This window comes from Tribolium castaneum, chromosome 4 (assembly GCF_031307605.1).
Source record: "Tribolium castaneum strain GA2 chromosome 4, icTriCast1.1, whole genome shotgun sequence".
Lineage (NCBI taxonomy): Eukaryota > Metazoa > Arthropoda > Insecta > Coleoptera > Tenebrionidae > Tribolium > Tribolium castaneum.
The window spans coordinates 10,424,463-10,451,108 of record NC_087397.1 but is presented as its reverse complement, the minus strand read 5'-3'; the positions used below and the strand labels follow the sequence as shown (position 1 = coordinate 10,451,108).

The 26,646-nt window shown below is 31.8% G+C and overlaps 1 protein-coding gene and 2 long non-coding RNA genes across 6 annotated transcripts in view; 1 reads left to right on the top strand and 2 right to left on the bottom strand.

Annotated features, from left to right (window-relative positions):
• The window catches only part of Vps13 (Vacuolar protein sorting 13), a 62,027-nt gene that overhangs the window by 2,800 nt on the left and 32,581 nt on the right, over positions 1 to 26,646 (bottom strand). Inside the window, exons 17-21 of one of the 2 annotated variants that reach the window (XM_015982629.2) lie at positions 5,497 to 5,712; positions 5,391 to 5,438; positions 5,078 to 5,281; positions 4,745 to 5,029; positions 840 to 2,570 (exon numbers count right to left, since the gene is read on the bottom strand). In XM_015982629.2, coding sequence (XP_015838115.1) covers positions 840 to 2,570; positions 4,745 to 5,029; positions 5,078 to 5,281; positions 5,391 to 5,438; positions 5,497 to 5,712 — 2,484 coding nt within the window. The remainder of the gene's footprint in view (positions 1 to 839; positions 2,571 to 4,744; positions 5,030 to 5,077; positions 5,282 to 5,390; positions 5,439 to 5,496; positions 5,713 to 26,646) is intronic. The other variant, XM_015982633.2, reaches the window with a different exon arrangement.
• Positions 10,161 to 12,815, bottom strand: LOC135265864 (uncharacterized). Of its 3 annotated transcripts, none has more exons than XR_010333715.1 (5): positions 12,715 to 12,814; positions 11,067 to 12,574; positions 10,941 to 10,999; positions 10,389 to 10,887; positions 10,161 to 10,336 (listed from the first exon to the last, which is right to left on the bottom strand). It is a non-coding gene; the product is annotated as an uncharacterized LOC135265864 (long non-coding RNA). The 3 variants fall into 3 exon arrangements; XR_010333716.1 differs by having other exon boundaries at positions 10,941 to 11,211; positions 11,278 to 12,574; XR_010333714.1 differs by having other exon boundaries at positions 10,941 to 12,574; positions 12,715 to 12,815.
• LOC135265865 (uncharacterized) lies at positions 19,873 to 26,251 on the top strand. Its single transcript, XR_010333717.1, has 5 exons — positions 19,873 to 21,126; positions 21,183 to 21,918; positions 21,974 to 22,132; positions 22,189 to 22,668; positions 22,721 to 26,251. It is a non-coding gene; the product is annotated as an uncharacterized LOC135265865 (long non-coding RNA).

The window sequence follows — 26,646 nt, the reverse complement described above, 5'->3', positions numbered from 1 at the left end:
TAAAACATATTAAAAAAGAAAAAAAAATATATCAAAAATGTTAAAAAAAACAAATGATAATTACACAGGCTTTATCTGGTTTAGTTTTATTTTATAAAGGGTGATTGTATTTTACTTTTTTGAAAAAAAAATATGAATTTTATGCGTTACTTTAAATTCACTCTGTATTTCTATAGTTAATGGGGAAAATACTAAGCTAAACAGCGTCGAAATTTAGTAATTTTCTTCTGTGTTTTACAGTTGTTTTAAGTAACATTTTTGAAACTTATTTACAAGATACATTCTTCTACTCAGGCTGTATGGGAGAAAGCCTATCAAAATGCAATCAGTGCTTTATTATTTATTTAATTCAGAAAAAAAAATTAAAAAGTAAAAAAAAAATTGAATTTGTTTGAATATAATTTCTTATCAACGATGAGTGTTAAAGAGAAAATAAAATACTTTTGGCTCTGCAATAGACTCTTAAAAATAAAGTTGTTTTTGTCATTCGTTAAGAAATCTCGCTAGCAGCGGCTGAGAATATACGTATTGTAGAATATACTGTTATACCTATTGGAGAATTAATGGTATAAACGACTAAAAATTAAAATTTGATGCTTTGGTTTTGTGTGTCTCTAAAAACCAGTTTCGATATATTTTTTTGAAGTTACAAGTTTCCTTTATTTATTTGTAGTGGTCACTTTTAAAACCGAGTAATGTAAAAGTTGTAAAATTTTGAATGTTAAAACTTTAATTCCTCAAAACGTAGCACCTTTTGCATTATTATATTTTAACAATAATTACCACTACGAAAGTAACAGGACCTTTTTAAACGAAAAAAAAAAAATCGTGTGACTTACCATAACCAATCCCTTGCCACTTCGAGCAATCCCCTCTTGCACAGTCGCCGGTCTTTTATTAATCTGATCCCGCCGTTTCCTTTGATAATCCTTATCAAACGTCAAGGCTGCAATCCCTTTCCCCATAGCTCCAGTGATTCGTGACACAGCACCAGCAGCGCCACCCACCGTATGCCCAAACAAACTCCGAACACCTAACACCAACCCTTCAGCAAACTCGCCCGGACCTTGAATCGCACCTTGGAACGGTTCGTAGAACAAATCTTCAACACCTTGGGTAATCCCCCGAACCAGCCCGTAGGGATTCCCCAAAACATCCAAACCCAACACTAGGACATAAAGCTGTTTGACCGACTGGCCAACGTAGTGACTTGTGGCTTCGCTCATTAGTTGTTTCTGAGTTAGGAAAGTGTACTCGCGTTCGAAGTACGCCAGTCTGAAGACAACGTCCTGTAAATCGGTTAGTGTTACTCCCAGACCTTGCAGTAACACGTTGAGGAAATTCGGCGTCGAACTGCTTTGCCCAGCTGAAGTCCCCGCTGCCATTGAAAAACTGACATGGATTTTGAGCGGCGAAAAGTGAAGCAAGTCGTAGAAACTCTTCTGTTCTTGCAACGATTGCGTCGAAACGTGCGAATAGAGCGGTTCGTCAACGAGACTCATATCTTTCAAGAACAGTTGTTGTTCTTCCGTTTCGGAATATTCGGACGATTCTAACATATCCACTAGGGCGTTAACGAAACCCAGATCGACCTTAACGTGAAACTCCTGTATCAGGAGTTTGAAATACTTGAACTGCTTGACTTGGGTGTTTTTCATCAAAAGTTGAACGATACTGAGCTCAGCGAACGGCTTCATGCCGCTGTCAATGGCCACACTTTTGGGTAACGGAACCGGCGCCAAAACCACGGGGAAAATGCAGTCATACATTTGATTATCGATTTGCAGTCGGTTAATTTTCGCATGGACTTGCAACTGGCTCGGACTGGTCCGCATCTGCACCCAAAGCCCGGTCTGGAACGTCCTCCTTATGCGTCTCTTGTTCGGTTTCATCATAATGTTGTTTTTAAAATCGACTTCGGTCTTAGCATCGATTGCAACTTTCGGCGAATTGCCTTCCTGAATATCGGCCAAAAACCGCTGATAGGCCGTCTCCAACAACAAGCTCTCCTTATTCCCGAACGGTTTGAACCTCCGACCGGTCATTTTGCAATGTTCCCAGATTATGCCCGAACTTGCAATCGCCATGTACATCAGTTCTTGGCGCGTTATGTTATTGACAAGCGACAAGCCGACACCGTGTATCGAAACGGTGATTTCTTGCTGGAACTGTTCGAATAAATTCGCAGCTCGCGCGTTTTGCGCCACGTATTGGTCTTGGGTGAAGAGTAGAATTCGCTGCATTCCGTCGAGGAATGAAACCCAATAAATGTGGTAACCTTCTCTTATTGTGTATTCGCCCATGTCGTCTTTGCGGAGATCGTTACTGTGCTCCTTTTTGTTCGCACCTTCCCATACTAGGATGCGGGGACCTGAGGGGTTCTCCCACGTGTATAACATGCTGTGTTTGGAGGGGAGTTTTCGAATTTGGACTGATTCTTTCTCCCAGAAGTTCATTGTATCGATGGTGTGGTTTATGATAAGAGCTGGGGCTGTATTGCCGTCGTAAGGGGCGAGGTTTATGTAGATGGCGCCTTCGGAAATTTGGATGTCCACGTTGATGCCACCGTACTGTTGTTAAGTAACAATGAAAAAAAATATATTTTTTGGATAAGGCATAAATTTAAAATTGATTAACAAAAATAATTCCCGTAATAAAATGCGGAACATAGTTAATATTTTATAAACTGGGCATTTGATAAATTCAGGTGATGTGTTAAATGAATTAATTTTGTAAATATCAATTTATGAAGAGCTCTCTTCAATTTATGAAAAGACAAATTGCGCTCTACAGCGGTAAAAAAATTTGGACAAAATTAGTGAATTTTCGACTTATTATTGACAAAAATTCTCGCTGAAAGACGTAGTATAACGCTCGACTATTACAGTAAAACCTCTCAAATTTTAATATAGGTTTTGTTACGTTTCTACAAAAATGTCCGTTGTGAAGAGGTGTCCGTTATTCGGAGGTGTCCATTAAGGGAAGTTTCACTGTATCTAAAGAATGCCGTTTTTGACCCTGTTGTAGTGGTTTTTCAGCTCGGTTTAGCGAAAAAAACTGAGCTTTCAGTTCAAAACGTTAGAAAATGGCCCAATAAGTAATTTTTCATCCGGTTTAGCAAAATCTATCGAAAATTACTGGACTCGAAAGCATTCTCAAACGATTGAAAAAGGCAATATTTCGAAAAATAATTGCATTTCTGGTTGCAAAACCTGCTAGATCGCTCGAAAATTTACTGATTTCTGTATCGGTGTAGCGATATCTGGCAAAGAAACTGAGTTTTGTCTTCAAAAGCATGTTTAAACGTTGAAAAAGAACAAAAATCACACTTTTTCAGACATTGTTTAGTAATTTTTTACTAATTTTTCAGAAATTTGAGGCAATATTTGTGTTTTTTTGACCGAAAAACATGCAAAAACAGCTGAAGGAACGCAAAAATTACATATTTCACGATCTGGTTTAGTTTATCAAATTTAATTTTATTGCTGAAAAATTCTTAAAAGGCAAATACTGTTCGATTTTCAACGTGAATTAGTGACTTTTTGGCTCAAAAACAAGCTTACGCATTCAGAAAAAAATGTTTCCAAAAAATATGAACTTCAAATAATAATTTGGTGATTTTTGGGCTTAATTTTGATAACTTTCGTAAATAAGAATAACTGCGCATCTGACTGAAAATTATTAAAAAAATATAATTTTAGACATAATTTAGTGATTTTTTGGTCCGATTTTAAGAAGAGCTAGCCGAAAAACTTAAGATTTTAGCAAAAAACACGCCCGAAAAAAGCAAAATTACATTTTTTTGTTGGTAACAATTGAAGCCTTCTTTTTAAAATCTGAATCCGAGATTATAAACACTATTTTAAAACACGTTTTCCATAGCAACATGTTTTCACAATTCTGAAACACGCTTCCCATAGCAACGTGTTTTAAATTAAAATGTGCTACCAAAAAAAAATTTGAATATCACTAGACACCCGAAAACTTTAAGCGTTTTCGTATAGTCAAGCCCTCGAACTTTAAGCTTGTGTTTTCGCTCTCGTATTAAATAAGTATTTTGACGTTTAAATTAGTGCTGCTTATTTTTGATAAAATTTCACGGAATAATTGCGTCTCTTTAAGAAAGGCGTACAATTCAAGTAATTTAATTCAATCCAATTCAATGATCTTTTGGTCAAGTTTAACAAAACGTTATAAATACCGCGTTTTTGATAGAACATTGTAAAAAAACACCGTTTATAACATAATCTATTGATTTTTGACCTCGTTTTAGCGAAACCTGACAAAAAGGATTAAGCAAATAAAAAAAAACACCATTTTCGTTATAAAATAGTTATTAATCAGCTTTTTATCCGACGAAATTTCACGAAATAATTGTGTTGTTGTATGAAATACGTGCGAAATGCTGGAAAAAAGCAAAAAATAATATCATTTCTGACCTAATTTACTGAATTTTTAGCCCAGTTTGACAAAACATCGTAAAATACGAGTAATTATTGCGTTACCAAAAACTGAAAAAACATCATTTTCGATCTAATTCCTTAATCTTTGCCCAGATTTTAAAGAAATTTCATGAGAAAGTATGAGAAAGAGATAGAAAACACTCTTGTTTGACTTTATTTAATAATGTTTTAGTCCAATTTTGGCAAAACAAATGTCCGAAAAATCACCATATTTATGAAGATTTGTTAAATTATGACTTAACTTCAAATACCTTATACAAAAACATCAAAGAAATACGTACCCTATTTTTCAGCTTCAGTAGCGAAGTATGACTCTCAGTGTACAGAAACGCTGCTGAAACCTCTTCTGTACCTTTAACCCTTAATTTCAGCAACTTGTCATCTAATTCGCTTTTAGGCCAAAGTGCCGAACAGGATTTTGGCTCAACACAAATCCATGGATCAGCAGGCCTGTCATTTTCTTGAAATTCAATAGCGAAAGACGCATTATTAATAATAACATAATACGGTGTGAAAGTCACTTGTTTCGTTAGACCATTGTAAGTCAGTTGATTTTGTACACCAATCTAAAATTTTGTTTTTTTATGTGTCTTACTTATTTTACAGAAATCAACCTGATATAGCAAATTCTGGTATTTGCAAACAACCACTCCAGAGGATCCTGCGACATCTAACGAGAATTTATCCGACCAATCCCCTTGCTCGACCCTAACAGCTGCTTTCTTCTTCCCGAAGAAATTCTTCGCGTTGAAAGAAAACAAAATCGGACCTTTGAAATTGGCCGGGTGGTGCAGCACATTGACGCAATCTTCAGAATTCTGATTAAAAACCACAAATAAAAATAATTATATACAATTGAAAACAAAACAACACACACAAAAATAACAAAAAGAAAAGAAATAAAAGGAAAAGCACCCAAGCAAATACCTTGCTCGGCGTTCCTCCCGAGTCACTCTTGTCGCTTTTTTTAGATTTCTATGAATTTAATACAAAATGTTATTTTCATTCACTGCTGATTCAAATCGATACTTACTCGATATGCCAGCATGAGGCCGGTTTTGTTCAACATCCAGAAGGGACAATAAAGGGCCATGACGACTGAACCTTTTTCGATAATCACGTGCATACCCAGGGCCAAAGTCATTTGGACGGCACTATCGTAACTTGCAAAGTTCCAAACGGAAAATTCGGGCGCATCTTTGTGCAGTTCTTGTCTGCATGACCACTCCTTTTCCAAGTAAGAAGGCAACTAACAAAACAAACGAGTTAATCAAAACTAACTAAGAAACAAAACGAGACAAAATACAAAAAAATATAAAAACATAAAAATTTTCACGAAAAAAAAATTCATAAATTAAAAATTTGTGCTCTGTCCCATACTTTTCAAAACGCTACTGTTGAAGATAAAGCAAATATACCAAAGAAAATTGTCTTCCATCGCGGAAAATTAAATTAAACCTAAATCGGTTAAGATAGAAATGTGGTGTCCGGCCTTTTTTGTGGGAAACTGAATTCTCTCCAATTTATACAACTTAAAAATATGGAAAAGTGCGCAAATTCTACAAAAACTTTATTTCTGGCTATGTATAAAGTTTATAGTATAATGTAATTCAGTTCTTTTCCACTGCAGTTCCTTCCTGTGTAGGAAATACAATTTACTACTTTAATAATATTTTTAAATACTTTCCCATACTTCCTAATAAAACTTTAATAATTAAGTTCACGGTTCATCATACTACTAAGTGAGCCCCTTCAGCACACAGCACTTTTTAAGGTAAAACACCCCGATTTTCAAGGTAGATCAAAATTCTAAAAGGTAAATCAAAAAGTCTAAAATTTGAAGGTAGGAAGACATCCCTTCAGAACACTCAATAATTTCAAGCAAAACACCCTGATTTTCCAGGTAGTTAAAAAAGTAAAAAATATCAAGCAAAGCACACCGATTTTCCAGGTAGTTAAAAAAGTAAAAAATATCAAGCAAAATAATCCGATTTTCAAGGGTAACAGAAAAGCGAAAAAAAATCGTGAAAATACCCGACTTTTCAAGGTAGTGAAAAAAGTAAAAAATAGCCCCGATTTTAATGTATATTTTAAAATTAACATTTTTCAAAGATTTTACTCTGTTACAGTAATAATGCAGAATTAGAATAATTATATAACTACTTATGTCAAAAAATAGATAAAGAAGATAAGATTTATTTCTATCAGTTGTGTGAAAAATCAGAAGATAAGGTGTCAACCTAAATGGTTGACACCCTAGAAAATGTCGAATAGGTCTCATATAATCAAGGAAAAGTTTCACACTCGTTCTTGAAGGATAAAAAACGCAATTATAAGCTAATTAATATCCAAACGGTATTGTATCAAAGATTTTACTCTGTTAGGGCCCCCATGTACACATCATTTTTTTAAGGAAAACAACCCCGATTTTCCAGGTAGTTAAAAAAACATCAAATAATCATAAAAACACCCCGATTTTCACGGGTACCTAAACAGAAAAGCAAAGAAAATCATAAAAACTCCTCGGTTTTACTTCGTTATAGTAATAAGAAAGGATTAGGATAATTATATAACTACTTATATCAAAAATAGATAAAGAAGATAAGAGTTATCTCAATCAGTTGTGTGAATTAGAAAAAAATAATGAAAATTCGGTGTATACCCAAACGGTATACACCCCAGAAAAGTTTACCACTCGTTCTTGACGGATAAAAAACGCAATTATAAGAATTCGCTCTGCTCATGAGTGGACTACGTCCACGGATTGTCTTTTTTTCTAATTAGTCGCAGACTTGAGTCAGCTCCAGCTGACGCTAATATCCAAACGGTATTGTATCAAAGTTTTCTAAAACAACCCTCTTATCATAAACAAAACCAAATTCTTTTGTTTCTATTTTATTTAAGAGTTCTTTAGTTTTAGTATCTCTGGTAATTCGATTATATTGCGTACTGATTTTACTGTCTTTCTTTTCTAAAATATTATTTATACTATCGGAATTAATCTTTTTGGACGTTTCATAATTTAACGTAAATCCTTTTATTTTACAAACAACTTTACCTGTGTTTGTTTTATAATAATAACTTTTAGGACCTGTTGATAACCAGTCAACAATCCATACATCCTTACCTAATTCGTCTGTCCAATCTCCCAATAGACAGCCTGTTTTAACAGTGTTTTTTCCATCATCTATATATACAATACTATCTGTATCATAATATGCTACGCTTTTTCCTAATTTATCTAACATTTCGTACAATCTTAGTCTAGCATTTGCAGTTGTAAAAGCAGCTATAAATATATTGGTATTGAAATCATTTTCTATATAGCAATCTTTTAACTTATAATCAATTTGTAACATATTTTCATTTATATCGTTTATTCGTATGTTATCAAGTTTGTCGTCTAATAAAATTTCATAAAACCTTTTAACATCTGTAACATATTCTGTTGCACCCATATTTTGTCATTGCCCAAATTTACCCCATAAGGAATTTAAGCATATTTTCGCAACAGCTCTCTTTCCAGGATTATTTTCTATTTTACCCAATTCAATACCTAAATTTTCTTTTACAGCTTTTCTATATTCTTCTTCTGATTCAAAATCATCCTGCCAAGGGCTTGTTTCTAATTTAATTTTCATAAACGCTTTCACATATCCTTTAAATAAATTTGATGATTTTTCGTAAAAATGCCAAACCTCATCAATAGTTATTATTTTGTACCCCTTTTCAATTGCTTTTTTTACTTCGTTGGTACACCAGGTTCCTCTGATAATTCTTTGAGATTCTGTATGAGAACATTTATCTTTTTGATTATTTAATTTTGCACACAATTGACATAATGGAAATGTTAGTTTTTCATCACCAGATTTGGTTTTATTCTTAACAGGTAAAACGGGGTGATACAAACCTTTTGGTGGTAAAATTGCACAATTTATTAAACCATACCAATCTGAATTGTACTTACGAGGTTTGAATATTTTAGTAGGATGTCCAATTGGATAATCATCGTAACATTGTACTGTTGGATATAAACTGCAAATATCTATATATTTCAATTTCTTTCCTTTAACGCGCAATTTTGTTGCATTCGTTCTTCCACCAAAGAATGCGTTTCTAGGATTAAGTTCTTCCAATTCCTTAATTTCTTCTTCAATTTGTTTCATTTCTTTCTTATATTCTTTTGACTTTGTCCACTCACATTCCCACATTTCTATTAAGTTATAACCACCTTTTTTTATTTGCTCACTTCTTTCTATTGTTTTCTCATAAAGATCTTCCATAGTTGTTTTATTCTTATTATTAATAAAATCTGAACTATAACATTTTGTACAACCGTGCCAAAAACAACCGTGGTATTGGTAAACAGTATTGGATTTTTCATCAAACCCGTCAACTTTTGATCCACATATTTTCACTTCACCATTGTTCAATGCGTGTTTTATATTTGGATTATGAAAACTATTTAACCATGAAATTGGTTGTTGAGAATATTGATCTTTTTTCAGATTATCAACAACAGCTATTGTATCTTTCTTAATATATTTTGATCTATATATAGCCATACAAACCCCTGCAATTGTAACATATCTAAATGGATCTATGTTAGCTATTTCTAGAAACTGTTTCCTTAATTCAAGACATCCATTTCTTAATATGTCAACATCAGAATTACAATATTCGTAAAGTTCTTTTTTAAAGTCAAACAAATAATTTTCTTTTCTTTTTTGTTTATGCCATTCTAAAAACTCTTCCCTTTCTTTTGGTTTCATAGAATTAACACCATAGTATTTTGTATCAGGTATTTTTTTTCCAATATAGTTCTGATTTTCCGTTGTATTGAAGAAATGTGGAAAATATCCTTTTTTTAAGTTCTTTTAGACCGAATGTTTTAGGGAAATTAGTAGATAGAGATAGCCGGTTCAAAAACCACCTCCACCTCCCTCTACTGCGCATGTGTGAAAATTGTGTCAGTCAGCCGCAGACGCAAGCGCGTAATCGCAGCTCGCTGGCCTGCGACCAGCTGGTCAGCCGGCCTGCGGCCGACTGACGCCATTTGTGATGATGCAAATATATTTATGTAGTATAATAATAATAATAATAATAATAATCGTCGCCATCTTGGAAGTTTGAAAGTCGGCGGCGGTCATTTTTGTTTAATGGTAAATTGGCGCCAAATTTAAATTATTTCAAAATTAATATTTGAAATTAGTCGGCCATGTTTGTTTGTTAAAAAAAATGGCGCCAAAATTTTAATTTATTTAAAAATTAATATTGGGTGTAATGTTGGTAGCGCCGATGTCGTCACAAATTCCGCCTAAATTCTCACGTTAGATGGCGCCACGGTCTGCAAACTTTTCGCTAGATGGCGCTGCCGTCAGCGCAGCCGTCAATCAAAGATGGCGCTGGCCTCCATTTTTTTTTTTAAACACACCCCCCGCCCGTTTGCGAATATGCAACCAAGAAAACAAGTAGTAGTAGTAGTAGTAGTAGCTTTTTGGGGTTGTGAAATTTTTGGTTTTTGGGGTTGTGAAATTTTGAATATATGATTTTTGAAATGTGCAATTGTGAATACATGAAGTATATATACAATACATGCTGTATTGAGTTAAGCAAAATATCAGAAAATCATCGCGCTTGTCACTAATAACTAATAAAGGAAAGTCATTATTTTATCGATAAGGAAAAAAAACCTAGTATATGTAGTTTTTTATTTTTGTAATGTTGTTTGCCTAACTTGTCTGTTGCGCACCAAGTTTATTTTGTTATTTGTTTAAAATATAATGCAAAAAAAGTTGTTGTTGTTGTTGTTCCTTCCATGGGGAGTCGAACCTCAGGTAGGTAGAGTGGATAGTGCTGTCTATTTTGGAAACCTGAAAAAAATCATAAATTAGTTTTTTAAATAGAGGTGAACATGACACTTACCAAAAAATTTTACATTAATCTTCGTGAACAATACGTTCGAAATTAAAAATGTGGGCATCATGTTCCTGATTTCCATTAGCTTGCTTACGTCCCATATAAATCAAATAAGATCCGAGTCCTTCCATTAGTGTCGTAATTATGGTATCATTCATAACTGCTGTTAGTCGTTTAGGTAAAAAAACTTTACCGACGTTGTCCAGATATGCTACCATCATAACCCCATGTTGTGTGTTTGCCTTGGTTAAATTGATGATTTTATATTTCTTGTTCACTTCCAAATCGTTGGCACTGACATATGTATCAGTATATTCACAGGCAGCAATTTTATTCAGATTTAATAGTTGATCAGCCATTACAGAATCCTTTGAAATTTAAATGCAAAAATACACAGCGGAGCACATACAACTTCTCACAAAGATAGTTTTAATAAAACTGGTGAAATGTGTAAAAAACGGAACTTTTATAATCAATTTTTGCGGTTAACAGATAACACGCTTTCCTAAAAAATAAAAATGAAATAAAATATGATTTAATACTAATTTTGTGGTTTACCTTATCGTAGGAATTTTGTGACGCACTTTTTGTTTGATAAAAATTTGATAAAAATTTTCCTAAAAAATTAAACACATTTTTAGCAATCAAATGTGGTAAACAAATTTAAAAAATTAAAGAATTTACCAAAAAAAGATTATTTATGTTGGTTTTAGAGAAGAATTCAGTAGTCTGAATCGGAAGAATTTGTGGATGAAGAACTTGTGCCGAAGTCAATATTTTCGATAAACTTACGATGCGTCTTTTTGGCACAACTTTTGTAGGTCTGAAGCTGAAATTAGATGTTTAAATTAGATGTTTAGAAAGAACGTTTTATTAAGTTGTAATATAAACTTACTGTAAACAAACACTGATGAATACACCAACTACACCAACTATCTTCTTCACGAGTATAATCTGTTAAATTTTCAACCAGGACTGCATTGTGTGTAATAATCTTTTTAAAAGATAATTTTTTCAATTGAATTAAGATGGGTTCTCGCGGACAATTAATGTTAAATATAGATAAAGTTTTAGGTCCCGCTTGTATGACACTCTTAGTAAACTCATCATATTCAAAGTAATTATTTTCATTAAAAAAGTACAGCTTTCCGTTTAAATATCTAAATGTCCTTGTTATTTTATTAGGAACACCTTCAAATAATTCGTTTGTTAAACCAGGAACATTATATCCAGAGATGCAACTAGATAATGTAATATATGTATTATCTCTGAGAAAAAGATAAATACCACCTGAGTAAGTTGTTATCGCTGCCGAAATTGGACTTGATATTTTAAATTCTTCGCTTATAGATTTCGGATAATTAGTTTTAAATCTAAAAGTAGATAATGAAAAAAATATAAACTTCAGCTTTTACAATAATTACTATATCATCTGTTGAGGGTTTATGATAAATTGTTGTAAATTCTTCAAAATCTTTTGGTAAAAAATGTTAACCGCCCAGTAATTAATTAAGGTTTTGGATATGAATTTTTACCTATTTCAATTAAACAAATCCACTTTTTTTATAAAAGATGTATAAATGTGTTTTAACTATTAGAAATGTATATATTGTTTGTAAACTATTGGATATAAATTTTTTGGGGAAAATGATTGTAACGATAAATTAATAATCAAATACAACTGGATATTTATAAAATTTTTGATTCATAAATTTACAAGAAAAAAACGTTAGACAGGAAATAAGATAACAAAAATAATCAGAATGAATATTATTTTTTATTATACATAAAACAAACTACATACTTAAACTAAAAAAGTCATACACCTAAATAAATTTTTAATTGCAGTTTTTAAGCCAAACCTAACGCTATGAACATCATAAAAAACGCTATGAACATCATAAAACGATCCAACATGTATGAGGTTTAATGTACCCATACCCAAATGTCAATTATACCCCGCTCCTCATCGGTGTCTATCGCGGCGGTCAAGCGCCCCACGGTAAAAATATCAAAATAACCTCCAAGGGATGGGGGCGGTTCCAGTCGCAGATAGATGTTAATAAGGGAAACCCACTCGAAGGTGCCCGCGGGAATTTGGGTGAGGAGGTGGTCCACCTCCTCTTCGGTTAACCCAGCGTGGTTAACAACCAAATCTGGGTTATAGTCCCCATAGTAACCTGCGGGATGTTCTGTAACAAAAGAAAGAGAAATTTAATAAATAGATTACATTAATTTATTAAGACTGATGATGAAGTGTTGTAATTAAATTTCAAACAATTGATTCGGAAAAAATTTAAAATAAAATAATGTAAAAATTATTTCTACTTACTAGACATGATGGTTGTGTTGACTGTTGATATTTCAATAAAAATTATTTCACACACTAAAAGTTGATCCCTTTATACTTTTTGTAATCTTAACTAGAGTGGAGAGGGCAGGTTAATGAAGTAGGAGAAGGAAACGAGATTAAAACTTTAAACGTTTATTTCGGTAAATTCTGAATTACATAATTATAAATAAACCGTACATTATTAAGACTACAGATACATATTTTAGTTTTTAAGTAATGATGCATACATAACGGAAGTTGTGGTTGCAATTTTGGACAAGAGTTTGCTTCCTCCAAATTGATGATCCTAGGGTAAAAGTCCTTTGAATCGAAAAATTGTCTTAAAAAATCCTCTTTAACGCTTCCTTTTACGTAAATAATATCGATAACATCATCGATAATATTTTCTTCTAGTATGTTATAAATATTTTCATAGTCGATATTTCCACTGTTGTAACGTAATAGATGATGATTTAATTCTAAATATTTCACTTGTTTTTTTACATCTGCACTTAGTTGACGAAACGGCACCGGTGATTTAAACAAATAGTGACCAGTTCGATGTCCATCAAATATTGTTAATTCTTTAACGATGAATTCAGGTATATAAAATCCTTGAACATCAATCACTACTACCTTCATGTTGAACACTTAAATCTAGACTGAAAAATTTGTTCACGATGAGCAGAATTTAAGATCTCCTTTAAAATATTTTTCATTTGATTAATTCTAAACTTAAACCTTTCTCTGTCTGCAGCGCATTGTATCCAATAGTTTCCTTTTCTAGCATCTTGATAAGCATATGACCAAACTATTAGATTATGTACTTCCGGAGCACTATCACTTATAGTAACACTTTTTTTCATCCTTATATCAGTTGTCTAATTATTCCTGTTAACGGATAGTACTGCATTATTCTATCATGAATGATAATACAATAAGCTCTTGTATCGGCTGGGAAATTATTATCGCTTTCAAATTCTAAGCTGATATCAATGGTGGAACTTCGAATTGCTTCGTTTTGCTTGGAACAGTCTAATACAAATATCGGTCTTTTTGTATAATCTGTATAGCTTAATATAGGTTCAGCACGATCTTTTCCATTAAATTCCTTATAAAAATCAACGTAAGCTTGATATGCTTCTAAATATTTATTTTTAGCAAATTGTAGTTTCCATGTTTCATATGGATAAACATTTGAATTCAACCATAAACGTACGCTTCTTACATCACAATGATCAAATAGAGTAACATCAGACTTTGGATTATTTTTTCGGTTTGTTTGAAAGCAAACGATAATAAATCTTGGTCTTTCTAATTGAGTAGATGTTTTAACTCTCCAGATGTCGTTATTAGTTTGTCGAACTGATGGAAGTTCATGAATTTCCCATTTTCTGAACGGTAACGATATAACACGATCTTTGTTGATCCCTTCTAATATAGTTAATTTAATTTCATCATTTGGGTAAACATGTTTTGCTTTTAATTCAATATTGTTAATCTTAAGTGTCGCTTTTCTCGTTCCGGTAGAAATGAAACAATTAGCATCGTTACGACTTCGTATTAATCGAAGTTTTTGATGACCGCTAACTATCCGATGATAATCAAATGGTAAATTTAACAGATAAGATAAAGGGATTCTAAATGAAAACGTATTATCAGTTTCATTAAATGTCTTCAGTTGTTGACTTTCTTGATCATTCCATCCAGCGAGAGTTAATGCTCTTACTTCATCTTTGCCATAACATAGAAAAGTTTTGATTGTAGATACTGTTCCGACTTCACGTACACTATCTAACTCAACATTATTCAATTCATAGCTTACATTCTCAAATAAATATGCTGCTGCATTATTAGTCAAGGTTACATTTCCACCGCCAGTTTCCGGTACCGGATCTGGTATGAACTCACCGTCCACTTGTATAAATGATTCAAAGAGAGAAATCCAAATATCTCTCTGATTAATTATAATTTCGATTTCATCATTGTTATCGAAAGATCTTACTTGCGGACTATATGTATGTTCTTCCTCTTTACTTATGCTGTCGTCTATTTCCGGTGAACTGTAAACCTGAAGTTTGCTGGCGGACATTATATCCTAACGATTTAAGAATCTGCACGCTCTGATGTGATAATGTCGACTGATGACAAGATACTGACTGATAATTTGATGGATTGTATGATTTTTTATATTGATTTTGAAACACTAAACCCATGTTTATGCTTCTTTTTTCAGAGCAAGACGAATATTGATTGTTTGACCGTTAAAATCTATAGGACAATGGTCTTGATCAACAATATCAATAGTTAGGTTAGGTATATTGGATCTATTAATGATAGGTAAATAAATAGGATTTAATGGTTCCACAAAAATCTGTTCGGCTGGACTAACACTTAAAGCAGTTTCATAAAGAGTATGAGATTCTTTGTTTTTGTAGAAAGAACCTCTTACAATATTACACTCGATACGTATTGTATTAACCTTAATTATGTTAACAGGTAAATCACTTTCATGTAATTGTCTTGCTTTAAGTTTCCTTTTAGAAAAACCTAACAATTTACCAATACTATCTTCGTGAGCGAAATTAATGTCGTAAATACTAAATATCTCACACTTTAATGTGTTTTCGTTAGCCTTCAATGAAAATGTATTCTGTTTTTGAGCATCAGTTGCAGATCGTCCACTAAGAATAATTTGTATATATTTTTCTATAGCAGCTATTTCATAAGCACCTTTCGGAAATGTTATCACTTTTTCTTCAGTAGTGTTCGGAGCAAAATAATAAAATTTATTTGTACCCTCTTCTATATTTGGTATATTATTGTTAGTATAAAAACCGATTAAAGCTATAGAATAATTCGAATTTTCTTCAAGGTCAATGGGTGGCTCATAGTGTTCAGACAGCGTACTTTCAACACCTGTTAGGGAGAATGTCTTATACATGACTGAATAAAATACATGATTATCTCATCTTTTATTATGTAAAAACATCAAACATAAATGTCCGCAATTATATGATAAAAATTGATAACGATCATGATTAAAGTAAATATTACAATTTCCTAAGTATCGTACTAATTCTAGAGGTGGCTTTAGATTTCCATAACTATCAAAATAATCAACCTGTTTATTTGTTTTTCTATAACAAACCCAATGAGTTCCGGATCCTTTTTTAGAGTCCAAATTAATGATAGCACATTCTGTCTTATCAGGTTTCATATGAATTAATTCATCTCTCATAAAAACGCCTTTAAATTTGGGTAGTTTTAATAATTTAGCATATCTTCTTAAATCATTATCAGTTAGTGCCCTATTAGGCAGTTTTATTGGTAGTTTTTTGGAAATTTACGTAAATACAATCCATAACCTCGTGGTTGCTTTCGAAGATATAAACCACTTCCCGCCTTCCCGATAGCGATATCTTCCAGTACTTTATTATGACGTTTATTCTCATCTAATTTCTGTTTCGCTGCTTTAGCATCATTTACAGCTTTAGTTATAGCAGCAGCACCTCCGCCCATAGCCCCTAAGGCACTAAGTCCTCCAAAAATTAATGGTAACAATGGTAAAAATCCTCCTGTTTTTATAGGTATAATACGAGGAATTTTTATACGCTTACGACCTCCAGATTTTCTAACTGCTATACGAGCAGCTGATAATGCAGATTTTATATTATCATATCCCTTATTTTCTAAATTTGATAAAAGAGCTTTATGAAAAGGTTGTTGTTTTTTCTGTGTCCTCTTTCTAGATTTCTTTGTCTTCCTTTTCGATTTTTTCCTTTGGATTCCCATACCTAATTTCCTTTTGACTTTCATTGCGTTAGTTACAAACCAGGCACTTGCTTTTTCACCAAATGAAGCGTCTTTAGACTTAACACGTGACCATGCACTATCTTCTAAAATTCGATCCGCTTGATGTCTATCTTTTAAATCGTTGGAATTAGCGTAAGCTATATCGTGCGTTTTACAAAAGCTGTCAAGCTTGTTTATTCCAGGATCACCTCGTTCTAACCGTTTCTTAAGTTTTGTACCAGGTCCGCAATATTGATATCCTGGTAAATGTAATTCAAAAGGTAATTTATTGATTGCAGTATTTAATAGTCCTTCCCCTTTGAAAGACAACATTTAACTGAACTTTTTTCCCTATATAAACCTTCTTATAAATGTTTTTAATTTAGTATGAAAATGAAAGTGTTAAAGCAAAAATTACAATTACCTATCATAAATCATGATTATAATAATGTTGATAATAAACATAAAATGTCTCATCGACATGGTACACTTTTACCCGAATCAATACGTTGTATAATTTGTGGACCTTCTGGTGGAGGAAAAACTAACATATTATTGTCTTTATTGTTTGATCCCAACGGATTGAAATTTGAAAACATATATATTTATTGTAAATCATTATATCAACCGAAGTATAAACTGCTTAGTGATGTGCTACAAAAAATTAAAGGAATGGAATATAACCAGTATGAACATAATGAAGACGTGCTAGATCCAAAAGATGCAAAAAATAACTCTATTTTTATATTTGATGATGTCATAATGTGTAATCAAGCTAAGATAAGGGATTACTTTTGCATGGGCCGGCATAAAAATATTGATAGTTTCTATCTCTGTCAAACATATACAAAAATACCGAAACATTTAATTCGAGATAATGCAAATTTATTGGTAATATTAAAACAAGATCTGTTAAATTTAAAACATGTATATGAAGATCATGTTGGTGCTGATATGAAATTCGAACAATTCTGTGAAATATGTCAGGAATGTTGGAAAAACCAATATGGTTTTTTGGTTATATGTAAAGATAATGAATTAAATAAGGGTCGATATAGAAAAGGGTTTGATCATTTTATTCAAGTGTAGAGTGATATCTATTTGAGAACGTTTCCAGACCGGTTAATATCAGTTTCACAGCGGTTAGTATCGGTGCGATATCGGTTAATACCGGTTCCAAAGCGGTTAGTATCGGTTAGATACCGGTTAGAGACCGGTTAATATCGGTCTCAGACCGGTTAGTATCGGTGTGATATTGGTTAATACCGGTTCCAGAGCGGTTATTATCGGATAGAGACCGGTTAATATCGGTTTCAGACCGGTTAATGTCTGTTAAAAAGCAGTTCCTGATCGGTTTGAGATCGGTTAATATCAGTTTGAGACCCGTTATAATAGCAGTCGAATAAGAAGTTATATAAACAATAATTCTGATTTGTTCGGTTAGTTTATAACATTAAGCGGTAATGATGGGTACCAAACCAGATCAAAACCTTAAAAGACATATATTAAAAGCAGCTGATTCAATTCGAAAGAAGTATAAAGCCATAAAGTTAAACAGCAGTGAAGCGGATGAGTCAATTAAAAAGCTTTTTCAGCCTGTTATAAATCCTTTAGAAGAAATTTCAATAAAATTGGAGAAGCAATCTCCACCACCACAGCAACAACAACAAAAACAACACAAAAGACCAAAACATCATATTCAAAAGCAAAGGAAACAATTTCTTAAACTACCAAAAAAAGAAAAGATTAAACAAGAACTTGAACTACCAGTTGAAGAAACATATGAACCTAGTACATCACTGCGACAACCAGAAGAAATATATGAGTCATTACCAGAAATAAAAGAAGAAGATGAAGAAACCAAATCTGACACTATGGATGATTTAATTAATAGCAGACATATTTTAGATGAATTTTTAGAACAATATCCTCCAGTTGCGAGAAATGCAATAGAAGCAGTTTTAGAGAAAACCAGTGATCAGACATTTGGTCCTAGATATAATTCAAAAGAGAATAAACTATTTATGGGTAAACATGAATTAATAATCAGTCAAAATGGTGATTTAATTTTAGATAATGAATCATTTCCTGGTACTCCTGGTTTATACAGACTAATATTTTTTAAAAACCCTGAAGATAAATACACTCAAATTACAAAAGAGGATCGGTCAGCATACAAAAAAATACTTGAAATTTCTAATACACATAGAAAAAATAATGATCCCACAAAACAACTAAAAGGTCATAGAGGTGTAAAATATACTCAAATTGTGCAACCAATGTTTACTTCATTTCCTAAATCTCCGTTTATTGGTGAAGGATTATTCACTAATAAACGTGTAGAATATGTTTACTGGGATGACATAAATGAATTAGTGTCACGTCTAGCATTATTACATGCAGCGACAAAAGCGGGTAACAATTCCCATCTGAATGAAATTTTATCAATAGAAGAAGAATTAAAGGAATGTGGTGTAATATATTAGGCTTAAGTTTTTTTCTGGTTAATCCTCAGTGTTGAAATGCCCATTGATCTATTCGGACGTAAAGTGTTATCAGCATCAAGTGCATTTTTTAAATCTACACCATCACCTTTTGTTTTCACTGCTGATGGTGACCTTGATTTAAAACATCATAGAATCTGTAACATTAATGATCCAACAGAAGACAAAGATTGTGCGAATAAGGTATATATTGATTTAGTAAGTAAACAAATATACCAAAAGATGGAAGGAGTAATAGCTGCTTTAACGGATTTAAATAATAATGTTCATAAAGCAGATGCTATATGGATGGATAAATTTAATCAGTTAAACTTAACCATGAATGTTAAGTACAAAATACTTGATGAAAAAATTGATAATATAATTGCTACAATTCCTCACACGATTGAATCAGAATTGCATAACAAACATTTAAGTATAAATTATGAAATCGATAACAAGTGGAAAAAATTTATGAATAATTCAAATGAGATAACCAGACGAATAAAAAAACTTGAAGAACGCTTTGAAGGAATCGATAGTATTAAGATAAAACCAGAAACCATTTCCAAACGTTCTAAAGCAGGTGATACAGATCAACTTGAAAATGTACCTATATCAAAGAAAAGGAAAGTAACAGATTCATATGAAAATAGTGAAAGATAGAACCCATGCCTCATAATAAAAACAAGTGTCCTCCAGGTCAAATGTCAGATCGTCATGGAAATTGTAGAGAAGTGTACCGTAAATAAGCAATGGTTCGACTAAAGCAAGTTAGTGATGTAAAGCAAAAATTGGTAAACGAGATATTTAAACCTGCACGCAGGAATTTTAAACGAAGACGTACTATAATTAAAGGATTGGATGATTTATGGCAAGTAGATTTAGCAGAAATGCAAAATTTATCTTATCATAATAATGGATTTAAATATATTTTAGTCGTAATCGACTGTTTTTCTAAATTTTTATGGACCAGACCACTGAAATCGAAATCAGCTAATGAGGTTAGCAGAGCTATGGAATCAATACTGAAGAATGAAAAAGAACGAATACCAAAGAATTTACAGTCAGATCAAGGAAAGGAATTTTATAATACCACTTTTCAGGATTTGATGAGACGTTATAATATTAATCACTATAGTACGTACAGCGTTAAAAAAGCAGCAATTGCTGAACGAGTTATACGTACTTTAAAATCCAAAATTTATCGATATTTTACGTTATTTGCGACACATAAATGGATAAATAAATTGCAAGAGATAACCAAAAATTATAATACTACAATACATCGAACAACAGGAAGGAAACCCACAGAGATAAACGCTTCGAATCAAGGAGACATAACAGCATATGATCATCTAAAGATTGTTGATAAAAACAGAAAAAAATTTAAAGTCGGAGATTTCGTAAGAATTAGCAAAGAAAAGATGTTATTTGAAAAAGGATATACACCCAATTGGTCAACGGAAATTTTTAAAATCAGTAAGATTAATCTAACCAATCCTGTAACATTTCTGCTAGAAGATAAAGAAGGTCAACCAATCAAAGGAGCTTTTTATATTTGGGAATTATCAAAAACTCAATATCCTGACGTCTATTTAGTTGAGAAAGTGATTCGACGTAAAGGAACTAAATTATTTGTGAAATGGTTAGGTTTACCAGATAATCAGAATAGTTGGATTGAAATGAAAGATATTACCTAATAAATAAGAAATATATATACGATATAATTATTTAACGTCTAATTTAGTTCCATTTAAGATGGCAACGAGTGTAGAACCTGTTATAAAAAAAGTGCTGCATTTTGAAAAAACCATAAGCGATATTCGATTACTAATGAAACTGGAACTACTGAAATTAGGACCGTGCCAGTTGATGGATATATTTCATAAATTACCGGAAACATATCAACAAGATCATGATATAAAGCTGAATCTACCATGTTTACAACATTATTATAACAGTTTTGACGAAGATCAGTTTGATGGTCCTCCTTCATCAATAAATAATTGTGTTTCGTGTATTTTAGATGATACAGGAAGCCAACAACAACAACAACAACAACAACAACAACAACAACAACAACCCACTGCGTTTCAAGTGTAATGCCTCTTTTGAACTCATCACTCATCTTGTTTGTTACTCTTATACAAAATGTGTTGTACGTGCAAAAACCGTTAGATGTTGTAGATATGTACATCGTCTTCACTAGTGAAAGTCCTAACAACACAAGATGGTCTCCTCTCTGGAAAAGTTTATTTTTCAACGATGTTGATTACCAATGGAAGAAGATGAATCTGGGTTATTTGAGCAATACTGCAATAGAAATATTTAAATATGAAAATGTTTCTATAGCAAACTCTGTAATATATTTTAAATTAAGACTAGTTTTTACCAATAGTAATTATATTGATACTGACTGGAAGAGACTTATACTTAATGATCATGATGTAGTTTCAATAAAAAATTGTTTTAATCATGTTCCTACCTTTTTAGCAATGTTTGGAATTGTTTGTACATGTTGGATCGTTTTTATGATGTTCATAGCGTTAGGTTTGGCTTAAAAACTGCAATTAAAAATTTATTTAGGTGTATGACTTTGTTAGTTTAAGTATGTAGTTTGTTTTATGTCTAATAAAAAATAATATTCATTCTGATTATTTTTGTTATCATATTTCCTGTCTAACGTTTTTTTCCTTAAAAACGTTAAATTTTTATCAGTTATATTTTGAATTTTTTGAATTTTTACGTAAGGAACCACAATATCCGGTTGCAAAGTTTATGGAATATAAAATCATATCGCATCAATGATTAATTCATTTCTACTTCGACTGTCCGTGTATGAAAGTAATCATGTTCAAGTGCTCTCAATGCGATAACAAGTTTACTCGCAAAGATGCTTTAACACGTCATGTAAAAAAACATAGTAAGTAAATACATTTTACGTTATAGAAATTGTTTTAATTAAGAGCATTTTTAAGGTGATAAATTATCTAAACTCACTTGCACCGGATGTAAAACGTCATTTACGAGATTTGATAACTATAGGCGTCATATTACAAATTCATCATTGTGTTCAATGGATTCGGATGATATGACTCCTAAAAAAGCCCGCCTGACAACTAGAACACCTTTACAAGGTATTTTTGTAAATATTCTTTATATTATTATTATTATAACTTGTTTTTGTTTTTAGAAGTTACTACTAACGCTCCATCATGTTCATTTCATCAATTTTGTGAAATATGCAATAGTCACTACAGAGGATCCAGATTAAACCATTTACGTTCTTTAAAACATAAAAGTGTCATCTCCGCCAAAATTAATGATGATGATGATTTCGTTGAAGAATATCAAGTTGCCTTCAAATCAAGAATTACCTCATACCGATTGAAAAATTCACAACTAGATGACTTGGAAGTGTGCAATTTTTTTGAAAGAAATCAAGATAAACTTATCACTTTAATAACTAGAAAACTGAGAGAATTTAACCAACTTAAAATTAATTTCGAACTTTTTGCTAAATATATTTTACCTTCTAAAGACATTATCGAAATCAAATCATTCAACACTAAAAATATCATCATTTCAATATCGACAAATATTAAGGTAGAACTGGAAGAAATATGTGGCGTCATAAAAAACAAAATGAGTGAATTCTTGGAAAAAGATAGTGGTAAGTAATATCAATTTTATTTATAAACATATTATTGTATTAAATTTTTTAGGTTGGATTTTAATGGAAATTTTGTTTTTGGAACTTAATATCAACAAATTCAATCCACTACGTGCATCAACATATATACCATTACCGAAGGACATAGCGAAGCGGAGAGCGGTTATCAATATTCATAATGATGATAATGAATGTTTCAAATGGTCTGTTTTGGCACACCTTCATTCAACTGAAGTAAATGTTAATCGACATCGAGTTGATGCTTATCGTGAGTTTGAAGAGGAATTAGATTTTACAGATATTTCATTTCCGGTTAAATTAACTGATATTTTTAAATTTGAAGCACTTAATAATATTAGTGTAAATGTCTATGGAACAGAGCAGCGTTTTGATCATGAAAAAGGTAAATGGGTATCAGATATTATAGGTCCCTTTTATTTAACTTCTAAGAAACGAGACATTCATGTAAATTTATTACTTATCGTAGACGATGAAAGAATGATCAAACATTACTGTCTGATAAGCAACATTTCTCGATTAATAAGTTCACAACTTTCCAAACATAATCATGCTAAATTTATATGTAACGGTTGTCTATTATTTTTTTCGAGTGAACAAAAATTAGTTAAACATCGTAAGTATGCTTGTAATGAAGTTGTCACTACATTACCAACTTCTGATCTGATTATAAATAAATTTGGTAAAGAAGTGCCTGGTAATGAATTAACATTTCAAAATTTTGATAAATCTCTTAAAGTTCCTTTTGTATTTTATTTCGATTTTGAATCTATTTTAAAACCTTTACGCAATGATAATTCAGCCGATAATATCCGTACAATTGTTACACATTTACATGAACCATATAGTTTCGGATATTACATAAAATGTGCATATAATGATAATTTATCAATTTATCGGACTTATCGAGGAAAAGATGCTCCTAAAATTTTTGTGAAATGGTTGCAAGATGATGTAAATAGACTTTATCACGATCACCTCAAACATATCGTACCACTTGAAATGACTCCGTTAGATGAATTGGTTTTTCAAATATCTACCCATTGTCATTTATGTAAAGAACCTTTCAAAACAGATTACGGAAGTCTAAATTGTGATAGAGTTCGTAATCATTGTCACTTAACAGGTGAATTTTTAGGACCTGCACATTCTATTTGTAATTTAAATTATAAGATTCCAAAATATATCCCTGTTTTTTGTCATAATTTAACTAATTATGATAGTCATTTATTTATTAAAGCTTTAGCAACAGAAAAGACCATCATTAATTGCATTGCTCAAACTAAAGAAAAGTATATTACATTTTCAAAAAAAATTTTAGTTGATAAGGTCATGAACACGACTACAAATACAGTTGACAATATTTTTATAACGCTTAGATTCGTAGATTCGTTCCGTTTCCTTTCTTTTTCATTAGATAAATTATCTCAGACTTTAACTTCTGATGAATGTCTAACCATTCGGAAACACTTTCCGGACGATAACCAATTTAATTTGATAAGACAAAAAGGTGTTTTTCCATATTCATATTTGGATTGTTTTAATAAGTTAGATGATACCAGTTTACCATTGATTCAACAATTTTATGATAATCTTAATAAAACTGATATCAGTGAACATGATTATGAGCGAGCACAGGAAGTCTGGAATCTATTTGATTGCAAAACGTTAGGTGATTATTCCGACATTTATTTAAAGTCTGATGTTTTGTTACTAACAGACATTTTTGAAAATTTCAGAAAGGTTTGTCTCAAAATTTATGAACTAGATCCAGCTCATTACTTAACAGCACCTTCATTAGGCTGGGATGCTATGTTAAAAATGACTGGAATTAAATTCGAATTGTTAACTGATATAGACATGGTACATTTCTTTCGAAAATCTATTAGAGGAGGACTTTGTCAATGTTCAAAACGTAAAGCAGTAGCAAATAATAAGTTTTTATCAAATCATGATCCTTCTAAACCAACTTCTTTTATAATGTACCTTGATGCAACCAACTTGTATGGAGCAGCAATGTCTGAATATTTACCTTATAGCGGTTTTCGATGGGAAGATCCTAATGAATTCAATGATAACCTAATTCTCAATTTGACAGATAACGCTGATGTAGGTTATATATTCGAAGTTGATTTAGAATATCCTTCTGAATTACATAATCTTCACAACGATTTACCATTTTGTCCTGAAAAATTTATTCCTCCCTCTAGTAAAACTGAGAAACTTTGCGCAACCTTGAACAATAAAGTACACTATGTTTTACATTATCGAAATTTAAGACAAGCTATACAAGGTGGTTTAAAATTAATTAATATTCACCGTGTTTTAAGTTTTAATCAATCACCATGGTTGAAAACATATATTGATTTAAATACAGAAATGCGTAACAAATCAAAAAACGCGTTAGAAAAAGATGTATTTAAATTAATGAATAATTCAGTTTTTGGTAAAACCATGGAATCAATTGATAAAAGAGTAAACGTGAAATTGGTAACATCATGGAATAATATAGGTAGAAAACCAGGTGCTGAAAGTTTAATTGCACGACCAAATTTTAAAAATTCATCTATCTTTACACCAAATTTTGTAGCTATTCAATTAGAGAACGAAAAAGTTTTCTACAATAAACCTCTGTATGTAGGTTTTACTATTCTAGATATCAGTAAAACTATTATGTATGATTTTTATTATAATTTCATAAAACTTAAATACGGTAACAATGCAACGCTTTTGTATACCGATACTGATAGTTTAGTAATTGAAATTTTTTGTGAAAATATTTATGATGATATTAAATCTAATATAGAGCGTTTTGATACTTCAAATTATAAAGCAGAAAATATTCATGGAATACCTGTATCGTCTTCTGTCATCGGGAAGATGAAAGATGAATATAAAGGACGTGTAATATCAGAATTTTTAGGAACAGGTGCTAAAGCATATTGTGTGGATGTTGAAGGTGAATTATCTAAAAAAGCTAAGGGTATTAAACACAATGTAATTACAAGTGAATTACATAAAATTGACTACCAAAACGCAGTTACTGTTCCAAACACTGAAATTATTAAAGAAATGAATATCTTTCGTTCGAAGCTTCATAACATTTACACAGAATTAAAGAAAAAAATTGCTTTATCTTTCAAAGATGATAAACGTTACATCTTAAACAATTCTGAAGGTAGAACATTATCTTGGGGTCATAAAAATATTCTTCCTCAAACTCAGGAATAATATTTAATTTGTATTGTAGTTATTGTATTATAATGTTTATGTATTATAATATGTATGTATGTATGTACTTATATTTAGATGTAATAAACAATTAAAGTAATTTATTGTTTTTATTATTATCCATTAACCAAATAGCTTATGTGAATTTGTTTCAGGTTTCCAAAATAGACAGCACTATCCACTCTACCTACCTGAGGTTCGACTCCCCATGGAAGGAACAACAACAACAACAACTTTTTTTGCATTATATTTTAAACAAATAACAAAATAAACTTGGTGCGCAACAGACAAGTTAGGCAAACAACATTACAAAAATAAAAAACTACATATACTAGGTTTTTTTTCCTTATCGATAAAATAATGACTTTCCTTTATTAGTTATTAGTGACAAGCGCGATGATTTTCTGATATTTTGCTTAACTCAATACAGCATGTATTGTATATATACTTCATGTATTCAAAATTGCACATTTCAAAAATCATATATTCAAAATTTCACAACCCCAAAAACCAAAAATTTCACAACCCCAAAAAGCTACTACTACTACTACTACTTGTTTTCTTGGTTGCATATTCGCAAACGGGCGGGGGGTGTGTTTAAAAAAAAAAAATGGAGGCCAGCGCCATCTTTGATTGACGGCTGCGCTGACGGCAGCGCCATCTAGCGAAAAGTTTGCAGACCGTGGCGCCATCTAACGTGAGAATTTAGGCGGAATTTGTGACGACATC